General features: G+C 42.6%; 1 protein-coding gene across 3 annotated transcripts in view; it reads right to left on the bottom strand.

Moving 5' to 3' along the window:
- Nucleotides 1–16495, bottom strand: part of SEC22C (SEC22 homolog C, vesicle trafficking protein) — a 59426-nt gene that overhangs the window by 10445 nt on the left and 32486 nt on the right. For all 3 annotated transcript variants that reach the window (XR_011234075.1, XM_069475580.1, XM_069475579.1), the window contains exons 2-4: nt 7329–7537; nt 3747–3910; nt 1328–1507 (exon numbers count right to left, since the gene is read on the bottom strand). Coding sequence is in view for 2 of the 3 variants with exons in the window: in XM_069475580.1 (XP_069331681.1) it covers nt 1328–1507; nt 3747–3910; nt 7329–7510 (526 nt within the window). In the remaining variant the exon portion in view is untranslated. The remainder of the gene's footprint in view (nt 1–1327; nt 1508–3746; nt 3911–7328; nt 7538–16495) is intronic.

Genomic DNA, 16495 nt, shown 5'->3' on the forward strand with positions numbered 1-16495 from the left:
AGTTTACTCTCAATGTAAATTAAAACTTATTGATTGGCACAAGAGCCAAACCAGGAATTTATTGGCTGAAACAAATTAAACCAAAATACAAATTAAGCCAAAAACAGGAACATTTTTAAAGCACCACTTTTAAAATTCAAGTAAAGAGTTTAGTACAAAAACAGTTAAAAACAAAATAATTAGATCATTATAGTGCAGACAGCTCTATATTTCAGAAGATTCAGCTCTTATGCCACTACAGAATTCTTAGAATGTAAATATCCCCTTTAATTAAATATTAGTTTAACTGTAGGTATTTGTAAACAAGGAATGCAAAAAATCATGCTTCATCATGTGCTACAGCATTGAGTGGCTAATAGTGTTAATGTCAGACAAAGTTATGGAATGCCAGGGCACTGTGATCACCTTCATTAACACCTCATTCTTCAGATGAGAACTCTGAAATACACAGGGGCAGAGGGAGCTCCCAGGTCTCATGGAGAGCCAGATAATGAGAGCCCTGGCTCTGCACCCTGCCCAAACACCCTCATCCCCACAGCTCTCCCTCCAACAAGGAGGGCAGGGATTTCTCAGTGGAGATGTGCAATGTTTCACTAAGTGATATGATAAGGATTCGTTGTCAAAAGTATCTATCTATAAAATACACAAGTATGTACAGTTCAATACGTGACTTCCAACAAAAGAGAATGAATCTCCTTTTCAATATTTAAACTTGTAAACTTCACTCTGGTTATGAAAACAACCTGCCAAGTCACTCTTCAATTCCTGAATTTCATCATAAGAATAACCTCCCCTCTGCTGGGCGCGGTGGCTCGCGCCTGTAATCCTAGCACTATGGGAGGCCGAGGCGGGAGGAATGCTTGAGCTCAGGAGTTTGAGACCAGCCTGAGCAAGAGCGAGACCCCATCTCTATTAAAAATAGAAAGAAATTAGCCAAACAACTAAAAATAGAAAAAATTAGCCGGGCATGGTGGCACGTGCCTGTAGTCCCAGCTACCCGAGAAGCTGAGGCAGGAGAATTGCTTGAGCAGAGGAGTTTGAGGTTGCTGTGAGCTAGGCTGACGCCACAGCACACTGTAGCCCAGGCAATAGAGTGAGACTTTGTCTCAAAAAAAAAAAAAAAAAGAATAGCCTCCCCTCAAACCAACTCACTGTCAAAATAGTCCAGTTTTTTATAATAGGCACCTGGAAACAGGATCAGTCTGTATTTTCCCCAACATATTTTATACCCTCCCCAAAATATCTTCCTAGTAAAAAATAAACTTCTACTCGAAATACATTACATCACTCCGTATGCATCAACATCAGAGAACAACAAGCCACTTACCAGGCTCCAAGTGCCTTGGCAGGTGACCGTTCATCATCCCATTTGCCACATCTGTGTCCTCCACAGTGAGAACCACTGGAGGCTGGAATTCAAGCTCCTCCTGAATTTTTTCCAAGCTGTTCTTCATCTGAGAGGAACTTACATAGTTAAAATGCCACTTTATCTTCTGAATGATGCTGTCTGCAAAAAGAAAGCAACCCAAGTTGAGCATTTTCATCAGAATGGATCCTATAAGATAATATGTACAAAATGAAGTTCACATTTTTTTTTTTTTAAGAGACAGAGTCTTGCACTGTCGCCCAGGCTGGAGTGCAGTGACACAATCACAGCTCACTATAGCCTCAAACTCCTGGGCTGAAGTGATCCTCCTGCCTCAGCCTCTAGAGTAGCTGGGATTACAGGCGTGCACCACCATACCAGAGTAATTTTATTTTTTGTAAAGATGCACTCTCTCGTATGTTGCCCAGGCTGGTCTTGAACTCCAGGTCTCAAGCAATGCTCCCACCTTAGCCTCCCAAAGTGTTGGCATTACAGGCCTGAGTCACCACACCCCACCCAACTTCACATTTCTAAGAAAGTTAGTAAGTTGGCCAGATTCTTAAGAGTGTCAAGTTATACATAAAGGTCAAACGATTACCACATATGAATACCAGTCTGATCAATCTCTTCAAAGCAGAGTGATTAAAATGTGACTGCCTGCAGAGAAGGCAATAACGCATCACAGACCCCAGTAATGAGCAAGTCGGGAGAAAAGGGATTGAGTCTCAGCTCAGTCACTTCTGATAGTATAATCTTAGGCAATTCATAGAAAATTTCCAAGCTTGAAAAATGGGGACAGTTATTACTGACCTGATTATTTAAAAAAAACTTTTTTGAAAAAAATTACAAATGAATACAAATATGTCGTACAAACTAGGATTATATATTTGAAAGGTATTGGTTTTAATTCTTTTATTTATGTTAGCATTAATCCATTACCAAATCTTAAGCATTTGAAGTGAAGTTTCATACATATTGGCAAAGCAAAATGATACGTAATTCTAATATCAGTGTACTTTGACTCATTCTACTCCCACTCAGTAATGAGCAAACATGATGCTCAGGGAGGGTCTCCTGTCAGATCAAGTGCATTGCTTCAAAAGGAATACATGCAGAGATGCGGGGAGAGAAGAACACAGATCCACGCAGCCTCAAACTGACTGGCCGCCAAGGGATGCCGCAGCTGTGGTCTGTTCTGGGCCAGCATGCTCTCTCCAAGGAAGAAGTGGAGCTGAGAGTGCCAGTTTGACCAAGGCCTCACGGGGAGATCCAGGGGCAGAGCTCTCAGTCTATCACAGGTCTGCCAGGCTGGGGCCTGCATACCAGGGAGTTCCCTAGCACCTTCAGGTGACACCAAAAGAGAGAGCCCCATTCCCGATGGGCCAGACAGTAGACCATGTGGGGGAATGTGAGGGCTATGGCAGAAGTAGCCAGAAAGCCTAAGTGGCAACACTTTCAGGTGCTGGTCCTGCACCTAACCATTTGTACCAAATGCTGCCAGACCCTTCTTCAAGAACATCATAGAGACAGCAGCTGTTTATGCAGAGACCACAGAATGTCCCCCAACTCCCACCTCTAACTCCCATTCTCCCAAGAGCTCAAAATGAACAAAAACGGAGCAGACACTATGATCATCATGCTGCATTCCAATGCCCCTGAGCCTCCACAAGGCCTTTCTGGCAGAACCTAGAAAACATGTATCCTTTTCCAGAGCAAACCTCTGAGTGAAGGACCAGTTTTTTCTTATTTCCAAACCACTACAGACCTATACTTTGATAAAATACAATTAAAAATGATTACAGGAATGTCAAATTATAATAAGAGCTTCTAAGCACTGTTTCTCATTTTCCGTACTTACCTCACGATGGAAGAGCATCCTTTGAGTAGTACTGCTCTAGAGCAAGGGTCAGCAAAATTTTCTTAAAGTGCCAGCCAGACCGTAAATATTTTAGGCTGGTGGGCCACATGGTCTCTGTTACAACAACTCCACTCTGCTGCCATAGAGCAAAAGCAGCCACAGACAACATGTAAAACAATGGACATGGCCGTGTTCCACGTTACTTACAAAAACAGGTAGCTAGCCTATGGGCCACAGTTTGCTGACCCCAGCTTCAGAAGGCTGTGGAAAATACCCTACTCAGGTTTCACCCTTCTTCCACCCTGCCCCCAGGCTCTGGAGAGATGAAAAGCCAGAGTGTGAAACCTCAAAGCTTTCAGGCCACTTCAGCTGCTGTGAATCTCATGGTACAAGGGTGTTCTTCACTGACATGTTGTTGCAACTCCAACAATTCTCCTGATGGTCAAAGCCAAACCTAAACTGCAAGTTCTACACATACACCACCATAGGAGAGAACAATAAATACAAAAGAAGGTTACAAACCAAACTCAAGAAAGGCATATGGCCTGGAGGCTAGGCCAATGCAGGTGGTGTCATAAGAGGCTGTGAATTCCCACCACAGGGTCTCCAGGAAGCAGAAGGCCATGGCTGCTGGACACTGGCGGGAGCAGATAGCCATGCAGGCCACATCCCCCGAAGAAGAAAAACTGAAACAAAAAGGTGACATCTGCATTACCAGGAAACAGAACCATGGATTCCCATCCCACACCCACACACAACCTTGCCTCAATTCTGTGCTTGGTTGGCCTTAACACTTCTGCAGCTGTTTGTTGCACATATATTGTCTCTTAAGCTAGACCTATTCCTGAGACCGTGTCTTTCTTACACTTCCTTTAAAATGTCTAGTAGTATTAGTCACTGACAGTATGTGATCACTCTTATTTATTCATGCATGAGGGATGCATGTTCTATTAAGGGAAATTAGCCTCAGACTTCTCTGTATCTATTGAGAAAAATGTTTTTCTTCTTTAATCCACATCAATAGATTTTCTAATGTTAAGTCATCCTGGCATCCTAAAATAAACCCTTGTTGGATATAACCCCTGTTGGATATATTCATACACAAACAACTGCTAGATTTAGTTTGCTAATGTTTTATTTAGGACTTTTGTGTCTATGCAAAATAAGACTGGCCTGTAATTTTCCTTTCCTATACTGTCTTCATCTAGTTGTGCTATTAAGGTTATTCTGGTCTCATAAAATAAATGCAGGGTTTTTCTTTCTTTTTCTACTTCCTCTTGGACTGTCACGCTATCATTTCAAGTTCAGGGTGGAGGGGCTCTAGTTTACCTATCTGTGGTGCCTACTGATTCCACTCCCTGTGGAATATCTCCTCTCATGTTTTGGCATTTTTTGCTGAGCTCATCATGGTGGGACTTTTTCTTTAAGAATCCCCTGAGCCAGAGTTGTGGCACATTTCTTCCAGAGTGGTTCTGCATTTGCATTGGCCAGCTACCCCAGCAGTGTTGAGTCTGGGACCAATATTGATGTTTGAACCTTGACTTAGGAATTCCTAGACCTTGGGGAATATAAACCCAAAACTCCAGCCTTTTATGAGGCACCAGAACAGTGTCTCAATTTCTTAGGTGAAATTTTATTTTTCATTCCTATCCAAAGCCAAGTCTCTACTTGTATTGGTGGACAGACTACTTCTCACCTATCATTATTTCATTAGGATTGTAGCCTGACAAGAATCTTTCCTTTATGCAGGGTCTCATTCTGATACCCCATCCAGTGTAAGCCCAAACCGAGCCTCAGGGTTACTGTGACCTAGGAGCCTTGGTGTCAGCTCACACACTTACCACCTTAATATTCTGCTCCCTCTTAATTTCTGGAAGCTTGGGATTTCTTTCTTTCAAGCTCAACTACACATTTAAAATAATTTTTTGTACATATTTACCCTCATTTCTGGGTGTTTCAGGCAGCAGGGTTTTTAGGTTATATTGTTCTACCACCTTCTTATAGCTGGAACTCTCTATATAAAAACTTTTTCAATTTAAAAAAAGGATGACTCTCCTCCATATGAAAAGCATCCTTCAGAAGGGCCTAGGCCACTCTAGGATGGAAGTGTTTCTATATGAAAAAGGACCCCTGCTGTGGGTTAAACATGTACCTCAAAAAAGTTTTGTTGAAGTCCCAACTCCCAGTACCTATAAATGTGACCTTATTTGGAAATAGAGTGCAGACATAACCAAGGTAAAATGAGTAATACTGGATTAGGGTGGGCCCTCACCTAATGACTGCCATCCTTATAAAATGAGGGAAATTTGGACACAGACATAGAGAGAAGGTGGCCATGTGACCATGGAGGCCGAGGTTGGAGTAATGTGTCTACAAACCAATGGCCACCAGGAGGTAGCAGAGGTACAGGAAGGAGTCTTCCTCAAAGCTTGCAGAGGGAGCATGGCCCTGCCTAGATTTCAGATTTCTGGCCTTCAGAACTGTGAAAGAATACACTTCTGTTGTTTGGAGCCTGTTTGTGGTAATTTGTTATAGAAGCCCTAGGAAATTAACACTGCTCCTTAACTGTAAAAAGCTATGGTACCGCTCACCAGTAAGAAAAGAGAGTCTCAGCCTCCTCTGTGAAAATAACGGTAAATATTTCATTCAAATTACAAATGAGTAGAACATTTCACATTTGTTTTTCAAAAAACTACTGAATATCCAAGATTTAATTCTGAAGTCGTAGACTTTTTTTTTCTGTGAAAAATAGCCTTTAACAAGAAAAGGTTTCCTATTTGAGGTACAGCACAAATTAGTCACAGCACAGTGAAGAAGAGGCCATCAAGGGGGGCGGGTTCAGGCACTCAGAGAAAGCAGTTGCAAATGTGGGCAGATGCAACTCAGCTTTTGCTCCTGAACACCCAGAGCCCACACCACAGGGTGACAGCTCTATGTGCCTACCATCTGGCACCCCTGCAGGACACGGCCCTTCTCTGCCTGACCCCACCTAGCAGGATGTCAGGCTTGCACTTTTCCTTTTGTTTTTATAATTCTGAGACTAGACTCCCCTAAAAGGACCTCAACTTATCAGGTCAACTAAAAATTTAGTATTCCAAGAGAGCAAAAGGGACTTGATAAGTGAAGATCTAAATACTAGAAAACACAGATGTAAAATATATGACAAGCCATTTTGATATTTTAAAATCTGCCTTGCCCCTGATTCGTCCATAGAATGATAAGCTTCTTACTATAAGTCCTAGAATAGGAAATGATTTTACACATAAGCAGCAGACTTGGTACCTTAACTGCCTGCATTCAAATCCTGGGACTACTACCACTTACTAACAATATAAACTTGGTTAAGTTGCTTAACCTCAGTTTCCTCCTCTGTGAAACAGGTGTAATACTATTACCTACCTCATAAGCCACATAACCCATAGAATAGTGTCTGGCATATAGAAAGCACTCAATAATGTCAGCTATTATAACTGTGATTGTAACAGCTTGATTCCTACTTCCATGGGGGCATTTTCCCCACTGTATTATACTCAGTTATATATTTCCCTTGTTCCCTCAACAGACGTTAAGTCCCTTGAGAAGAGAGACCTACTCTCACTCATTTTTTCCCTCCCCTACTCCTGTCATGTAATAAAAATTTAAAAGTGAAAAATTTAAAAAGTGAAAACATTAAAAAGTAAAAGCTGCAGAGCCATGAATGAAGTCTTTTTTCTTATGTTCTTGGCTTTCTTACTCTCATCCTTTTCCCACCCCAACATTTTAATCTAGTAGCTCCTCCTTCCCTCGCCCGTTTTTCTCCCCTGCTTCTAAGTGCAAAAAAACCTATGAAACTAAAGGCATAAAAACTGATTGAACCCATGTCTCCTGGTGCTCATAAGCACTCCACTAACAGAACTTAGGAGTTGGAGTAGCAATGCTTGACGCCCTAAGGAAATCCACTTCGTCTGTGATCCTATTGCTATAAACACACACAACCTCTGACCACTGTCAGATGCCAGATCTACTTTTCTTACACAGTGTGATCAGCATAATGTTACCTCAACTTGTGGTTAAAAGTAACCCAAATTTTGCTGATGTTCTAAAAAAGTGAATATGCTCACTTACTGTATACTGAAGTCACGGCCTTCTGTAGAACCTCGACCTGGATATTGGGCCAGTCGCAAGCCTAAAGTCTTGAGCCGTCTCCTGCATTCCAGAAAATCTTGGGTGTGGTAAAAGTCAGTAGAGGCTGAGAGGGGCAGTCCATCCCTCACCCGTACCACACAGGCAAAAAAGATCATGGACATGGTCCACAAGAGAAGTCATGAGGACACCTGTGGAAAGCAAGGTCACCTTGTCACTGAGGGCCAGATGACAGTGCTAGAAACATCCCCACCCTCGAAATGTCAGCTCCAGGTTGTTTCACCCTCACCCCCACTATAATTGCAAGTGTTTCTTTTATTATTATTTCCCCGCCCTCTACTGCTACGTCGTTCCAAATTTTCCTTCCTTCATCATCCTCCCTGTCTTTTCTGAATTTGTAATCCTCCTTTTCATTCTCTCTAATTAATCTCTCCCTTTCCAGAATTAAGCCAACTAGGATGAGGGAAACAGGAAAAGAGAAGTAAGGACGCAGGACCAGAAAGCCTCAGTAACAGCAGGTGGCAGGACACAGAGCAAGACAGCCCTAAAGAGATAAGAAGCACCTGACACCCAAGCAGCAACGATTGGGGTCCAGAGACTCATGCATTTCAGGCTACCCAGAAAGGTAGGCACTAAGCAGTTCAGTTGCCATACCCTCACTTGCAGGGAAATGGAAGAGGGTAGAAGGATTCTGAGCATATAACCTAATGTTGGTGAAAAGGAGAACAGAAGGCAAAACTGGAACTTAGCATGTCCTCCTGGATTTCTGCTAATGTCTGAGACAGAGCCAGTCTTCAAAATGATAAGAGTTCCTACAGATGGCTAAAGGAAATCATTTAGCAAATCATATTACAGCAAGATAATAAATATTTGGCCATAATATGTGAGCACCATTAAGAAACAAAAAGAAACAGATAAGAGCCCTCTTAGTGCCTTTGGCCAATTAGAAAAAAGGTGCCTCTCAGGGTAAAAACTGGCCTGCACCAGTGCTGCTGGCAGAGCCTGGCTGGGTTGTAGCTCCATCTATTAACTTCTCAGGGTGCTTGTCCAGGCCATATCCTGCACATCTGTGTGTGGCAGCCCTGCGACTAGGGATTAGTGAGGTGGCCATTACAGCTTGAATGGGTCTTTCCATGTGTCTGCACATCCTGTTTCACAGATCCTGTTGACAGGATGTTAATAGGCATACCAACGGACCTTTCTTCCCAAGAACTCTAGGGATGCAACTTTATTCAGTATCTCAATTCTTCTTCATTTCAAAAACAGGAGCCCCCAGGATGCACACTAGTCTTCACCACTGTGCCTCTGTGCATTCTTCGCCTGTGTCTCAATGCCATGCCTCTGACCTCCCCATATCCAAATCCAAATCAAAACCTGTCTCAAATTTGCCCATTACATGAAACCGTCCCAGACTTGCCCAGCTGGAAGTACTTTCTCCCTCTTTTAAAGTCATAGGAAACCGGATGTGCACAGTGGCTCATGCCTGTAAGCCTAGCACTTTGGGAAGCCGAGGTGGGAGGGCTGCTTGAGCAGCCCAGGAGTTTGAGACCAGACTGAGCAACATAGCAAAACCCTGTCTCTACAAAAAAATTTAAAAATTAGCCAGGCGTGGTGGTGCTTGCCTGTAGCCCCAGCACTCGGGAGGCTGAGTCAAGAGGATCACTTGAGCCCAGGAGTTTGAGGTTGCAGTGAGCTATGATGATGCCACTGCACTCTAGCACAGGCAACAAAGTGCCTCAAAAATAAAATAATAATAATTCCAAGGAAACCTATCTTTTTGTTCTCTATTTTACTGATTTAGCATTTCCACTACCTAAGTGTAAGTTCTAAGAATAAAGACCATGTCTGGAATAGATGCATGAATGAATAATTATTCCCATTGTATACATGTAGAAATTGCAATGATATAAAAACACGGAGAAAGTAAAAAGAAAAATTAGGCTACCAGCCAACAGACCCTATACAATCCATTTGACCTGTCTCCCTACACCTGCTATTGGGGATTAAAAATGTGATAAGCCCCAGGAAAAATATATCAATACACAAAAACTACTAAGTTCCCAGGATCAATGGCAGGGCCAAGCCAACTGCCAGAAGGCACTGTGGGCTCTACACCAGCCACTTGGCCAATGCTGAGACCTCTAGCACCAGAAAGGGAATCAGAGAGTTTAATCGCACTATCTTCTATATTTTCATTAATGTTTGAAATATTTAATTTTAAAACTTTTATAAAAAAAGAGTTATAGGGCACAAAGCCCTGACAGATGTGGGGGAGACTACAAGATTAATTTGACACCAGGGCTTAGGGTCTAAACAATAACTTTAACAAGACTCGTAAGCCAAGATATGAAGACACGGAGGCAAAAAAAAAAAAAAAAAATGAATCAACGAGTCAGAGTCAGAGATAGGAAAAAACACCCAAAAGCAAAATAGTAAAGGTATTTTTTGAGGAGAGAGTAAATTATATGCTCTTCTAAAGGAAAGCAGTAAGCATTTATTCCAACTGTCAACCCCAAAACACCCTCTCAGTGCTGTCTTTATGAAGTAGCTACTGAACACCAGGTATTGTGCTAAACTGATAAAAAGGAAAATGGTGACAATGCCAAGTGATGGTAATCAGAAGAACCAGTTCTACCACTCTCTAAAGCAGAGGTCCCCAACTTTTTTGGCACCAGGGACTGTTTTCATGGAAGACAATTTTTCCACAGACCGGGGAGGCGGGGGATGGTTCCAAGACGATTCAAGCACGTTACATTTATTGTGCACTTTATTTATATTATTATTACATTGTAATATATAATGAAATAATTATACAACTTACCATAGGTTGGGGACCCTTGCTCTAAGGGACCCCAAAGTCCCCTCCAGACTCTCTACTTCTCCCATCTTACCCTTTGGAAATCAAACCTGCTTTTTCTCAAACATAAGCATTCAAGATAAATAAAAACTCTCACTTTTTTTCAATTCTGCCAAGTTACTGGCACTGCAACCTAGTAAAACTTACAATGCATTTTTTAAAATCTTTAAAAATATTTACTATGGCCGGGCATAGTGTCTCACACCTGTAATCCTAGCACTCTGGGGGCTGAGGCGGGAGGATCGCTTGAGCTCAGGAGTTCCAGACTAGCCTGAGCAAGAGTGGGACCCTGTCTCTACCAAAAAGAAAAATAAATAAAGTAAAAATATTTGCTATGCTTAAATGAAGGTGACACTGTGACATTAACTGTTACTTGTGTTCGTGTATATGTGTTCATGTGTGGGAATGCCTGAGGGGTTGAGAGAGAGAGAGTTGACATTGCTCATGGAAGAATCTAAGAATGGAGACAACACCCTTAACATTTTTTTTTCTTTGTGAAAATGCACTTTGTATTCCAAAAAATTTAAAAAAAAAACAAAAACAATTTAATACAAAAAGGGAGGGGCTCACTTTTATGGGAAATTTGATATGGTGAATTCAGGTTATGAGCTATTATAAGACTCAAACATGAGATCTGACCACTGCTCAAAAAAGGAATGAACTTCTGCTTCTGGAAAGATGGTGCAGAAATACTTTTCCCTACTCTTCCCACTAAATACAACTAAAAACTCCAGATATAATATATAAAATAAACATAAAAAGACTCTGAAAGGTGAGAGAAGAAGGCAGATTGGCTAGGGATCTTGGGACCTGAGGAATGACACAGCTCTGAGTTCACTGAGCTTTCTTCTTGCCTCATATATCCTAGACTTGGTGTTAGAAAAGATAGCAAGAAATGCCCACGGGCACAGACAAAAAAAAAGGCCACAACAATAAGAAACCTTCTCTCTCTGGTGAAAGAACTGGGAAAGGTACAGCACAGAAAAACAGAAAACTTTTCAATAAAAACTGCTCTACTCCAGAGGAGAGACATGATGACGGAGTGGTGGTGACTGCCTGGATTCATGCTCCCGAGAGGAAGGCATGGATCTTGACCTACCACAACGCTAGAGGACCGCTCCCACACAAGAACAGCGGTGTGAATCCACGGAAAATCGATGTGGGACAAACAGAGCGAGAGAGGTCTAAGGTGAATGGAAAGTAAGATCGCGAAGTTCTGGAGAGTGTGGGACAGACAATAGACAGCGGAGCGAGGGTCGGCTACACCAGCCCCACCATCGAGTGGGGTGGGGGGGCAGCCTCCTAGAAAAGCGGCTTGCTCTCCTCACTGATCACACCCAATTATTTAGAGATCTGCCTCAAGCCGGTGCAGAATCACCCAGGGAGACGTGGGGCATTGCAGACAGGAGGCTTTTTGGGGAAAACAGCTTAGACCCTGGGGGAAATCTCCGCTGGGCCGGCATGGAGGGGCGGAGCTGCCCTAAGGTGTTAAAAAAAAAAAAAATAGGGTCGCCGAACTATATATTTTATTTTTGGTGTATTTTTCTGGTTTTTTTTTTGTGGCGGCTCACGAGCCGGACAGCCACAGTGGGCATCTTTGCCCGCCAAGCCTTCGGCTCCGGGGTCTACTGAACGTGGAACGTAAATCCCCTCCAGCCCCGGAGCTCTGCGGGGTGCGCGGGCGCCATCTTGAAATCCAAAGCGAAACCGCTCGGGAGCCATAAGGTGCCGAGCGGCTCACTGCGCGGTGCCCTCTACTAGTCTCTGAACCCATGCCAGGAGCGCGGGATATACATAAGCACGGTGGGCAAGAGACAATACCGGGAAAACAGCTTGGACCCTGAGGGAATCTCCGCCAGGGCCGCGCTCGGCGTGAAGGGGCGGAGCTGCGCTAAAGCATAAAAAAAAAAACATAGAGTCGCCGAACTATATATTTTGTTTTTGTGTATCTTTCGGTTTTGTGGTGCGGTGTGGTGTTGTGGTGTTGTTTTTTTTTTTTTGTTTGTGTTTTGTTTTATTTTGTTTTGTTTCTCTTTTCTTTTCTTTTCTTTCCAGCGGTTCACAAGCTGGACAGCCTCAGCGGCGGCTCTGGTGTCTGCCGAACGCGGAACGCTAATCCCCTCCAACCCCGGAGCTCTGCGGGCGCGCGGGCGCCACCCTGAAATCCACAGCAAAACCGAAATCACTGCGGAGACATAAAGGGCTGAACAGATCCCTGGGCGGCACCCTCCGCTATTCTCTGAACCCACGCCAAGAGCGCGGGATATACACAAGCACGGTGGGCAAGAGACAATACCAGGAAAACAGCTTGGACCCTGGGGGAATCTCAGCCGGGGCCGCACTGGCGTGGAGGGGTGGAGCTGAGCTAAGGTGGGAAAAAAAAAAAAAAAAAGGATCGCTGAACTACAGATTTTATTTTTATATATATATATTTTTTTTCTTTTTTTAAATATATATATTTTTTTTTTTTCTCTTTTTCTTCTCTTTCTTTTCTTTCTTCTTTTTGCCTTCTAGCTGGGGAGCCACGGTGAGCTTCGGAACTGGCCAGGCCCCCAGCTCTGGTACCTACCGGAACCTGAGCAGTCACCCCCAGCGCTGGCAATCTGCGGACGCACAATCGCCATCTTGGGGCCCACAGCCAAGTCACTGCAGAGCCACAGGGTGCCAAGAGACTCCCTGGACGGCTCCCTCCCCTGGTCCACGGACCTTCTATAGGGGCCCCGCCCATGTGTAAACACTGAGTACTTCTCCAGAAGCGAGAGTGTGGAGCCTGGTCCCTGGGGATATTGGGCCAAGGCAGACTTTTGCCCGTGGGAGCTGCAGCAACTGGGGCACTGAGCGAGCGAGGGCACCGTTCATTCCCCATAGCTAGTATCTTTCCTGCAGAAAGACACAGAAACCACCCCTATAGAGGAAGAACCAAAGGGAAACAAACAAAGAGAATTTCCATCTACTACTAGTGTGGACCCTGCCTGCCTACTGAAAGACAACACAGTGTCCTAACTCGCCAAAGCGGTCTTGGATCACTCCAATCCTCTAGGGTTGGACCCACCAGAAGCAGTCCCCCAACTGAAATAGAAAAAACTCTAAATAATACACAACAGTCTCCCCCTCTTGCCAAAGGAAGCAACATACCTAGACTGCTTCACAGCCTAAGAACAGAGTACAAAGAGTGCTATTAACCAGACTAAATCTATAAGAAAAGATCCAACGATAAATCTAGATGGGAAGGGCCCAGCGAAAAAACACGGGGAGCACAAAGAATCAAACGGAAATCTCATCCCCAAAGAGAAATACCAGCTCTCAACCATTTGACACAAACCAGACTCAAAACACCAACATGTTACAGGAAGAATTTCAATTATGGATTATAAACAAGCTGAATAATATACAAGAAACAATGGATAACCAACACAAAGAAACCACAAAAAAAAAAAATACAGGATTTGGAGGAAAAATTCACTAAAGAAATTGAAATATTGAAGAAAAACCAAACTGAACTCCTAGAAATGAAGAATTCACTCAGAGAGCTACAAAACATTGTGGAAAGTCTCAAGAGCAGGGTAGATCAAACAGAGGAAAGAATCTCAGAGATTGAAGATAACTCTTTCCAACTAAATAAGTCAGTCACAGAGATAGATCAAAGAAATAAGAGAAATGATCAGAGTCTTCAAGAAATGTGGGATTATGTGAAGAAACCTAACTTGAGATTATTGGCATTCCTGAGGGTGAAGAAGATAATAAGCAAGGGTTGGACAAGCTATTTGAAGACATAAATGAGGAAAATTTTCCAGGCCTTGCTAATACTCTAGACATACAGATTCAAGAAGCTCAAAGGACCCCTGGGAGATTCATAGCAAATAGGAAAACACCACGCCACGTAGTCATCAGGCTGACCAAAATATCCACTGAAGAGTCCCTTCTCTGAGCTGTAAGGAGAAAGAAACAAGTAACATACAAAGGAAAACCCATCAGAATTACGCCAGATTTCTCAGCTGAAACCTTACAAGCAAGAAGAGGTTGGGGCCCCATTTTCACTCTTCTGAAACAGAATAATGCCCAGCCTAGAATCTTGTACGCAGCTAAGCTAAGTTTTCTATACGAAGGAGAAATTAAGACATTCTCAGATAAACAAAGGTTGAGGGAATTCACCAAGACAAGACCAGCCCTCCAAGAAGTACTCAAAAGAGAGTTACACACGGATCAGCACAAGAAAGACCCACGAATGTAAAACTACTCAAGAGCTAAAGATCAAATCCCAGATACCACAATGGCTCAGGAGAGAAAACATAGCAATGAAGTTCTACCCAACAAGCTGAACAGAAAACTGTCTCACTTATCAGTTTTCTCAATAAATGTGAATGGCTTGAATTCCCCGCTCAAAGAGACATAGACTGGCCCAATGGATAAAAAAAAAAAACAAAAAAAAACACAAACCAAGTATCTGCTGTCTTCAAGAAACTCACCTAACCTGCAAAGATGCATTTAGACTGAAAATAAAAGGATGGAAATCGATATTTCAAGCAAACGGTAACCAAAAGAAAGCTGGTGTGGCAGTCTTAATTTCCAATAACTTAGCTTTCAAACCAACAAAAATAATAAAAGACAAAGATGGTTACTATATACTGGTTAAAGGCACAATTCAACAAGAAGCCATGACTATACTCAATATATATGCACCCAACCTAGGTGCACCTAGATTCATAAAGCAAACCCTACTGGATCTGAACCAAATGATAGATAACAATACTGTAATAGCTGGAGACTTTAACACCCCACTGACAATACAGGACAGATCCTCTAAACAGAAAATAAACAAAGACATAATGGACCTGAATCAAATGCTAGAACAAATGAGCATAGCTGACATCTATAGGACATTCTACCCAAAGTCCACAGAATATACATTCTTCTCATCAGCTCACGGGACATTCTCTAAGATTGACCATGTCCTAGGACATAAAGCATGTCTTAAAAAATTCAAAAAAATAGAAATTATACCATGCATCTTCTCAGATCACAGCAGAATAAAAGTAACAATGAACCCAAACAGAAACCCTCACTCCTACTCAAAGTCATGGAAGTTAAATAACTTTCTCCTGAATAATTATTCTATAAAGGAAGAAATCAAGATGGAAATCAAAAGTCTCTTTGAATTAAATGACAATGGAGATACAACCTATCAAAATCTATGGGACGCAGCTAAAGCAGTCCTGAGAGGAAAATTCATATCCATAAATGCCTATATCAAAAAGACAGGGCCGGGCGCGGTGGCTCACGCCTGTAATCCTAGCACTCTGGGAGGCCGAGGTGGGCGGATCATTTGAGCTCAGGAGTTCGAGACCAGCCTGAGCAAGAGCGAGACCCCACCTCTACTAAAAATAGAAAGAAATTATATGGACAGCTAAAAATATATATAGAAAAAATTAGCCGGGCATGGTGGTGCATGCCTGTAGTCCCAGCTACTCGGGAGGCTGAGACAGGAGGATCGCTTGAGCTCAGGAGTTTGAGGTTGCTGTGAGCTAGGCTGACGCCACGGCACTCACTCTAGCCTGGGCAACAAAGTGAGACTCTATCTCAAAAAAAAAAAAAAATACAGAAAACCTGCAAATAGATAACCTAATGAGTAGACTCAAAGAGCTGGAGAAAGAAGAACAGAATGACCCCAAACCCAGCAGAAGGCGAGAAATTACTAAGATCAAATCAGAATTAAATGAAAAGGACAACAAAGAAACTATAAGGGAAATTAATAAAACAAAAAGTTGGTTCTTTGAAAAGATAAACAAAATAGACACACCTCTGGCTAGACTAACCAAGAGCACAAAACTAAAATCTCTAATAACCTCCATTAGGAACATGAAAGGAGAAATCACAACCGATGCCACAGAGATACAAGATATCATCTATGAATTCTACAAAAATCTTTATGCACACAAACTGGAGAATGCGGAGGAAATGGACAAATTTTTAGAAACACATAGTCTTCCCAGGCTCAACCAGGAAGAAATAGAGTACCTGAACAGACCAATATCAAGAACTGAAATCGAAACAGCAATAAAAAACCTTCCCAAAAAGAAAAGCCCTGGTCCAGATGGGTTCACACCTGAATTTTACCATACATACAAAGAAGAACTGGTGCCCATCCTACATAAACTATTCTCCAATACTGAGAAGGATGGAATTCTCCCCAACACGTTCTACCAAGCCAATATAACATTGATACCAAAACCAGGAAAGGACGCAACAAAAATAGAGAACTACAGACCAATTTCTCTCATGAATATAGATGCAA

Source organism: Eulemur rufifrons, chromosome 7, assembly GCF_041146395.1.
Source record: "Eulemur rufifrons isolate Redbay chromosome 7, OSU_ERuf_1, whole genome shotgun sequence".
Classification (NCBI taxonomy): Eukaryota; Metazoa; Chordata; class Mammalia; order Primates; family Lemuridae; genus Eulemur; species Eulemur rufifrons.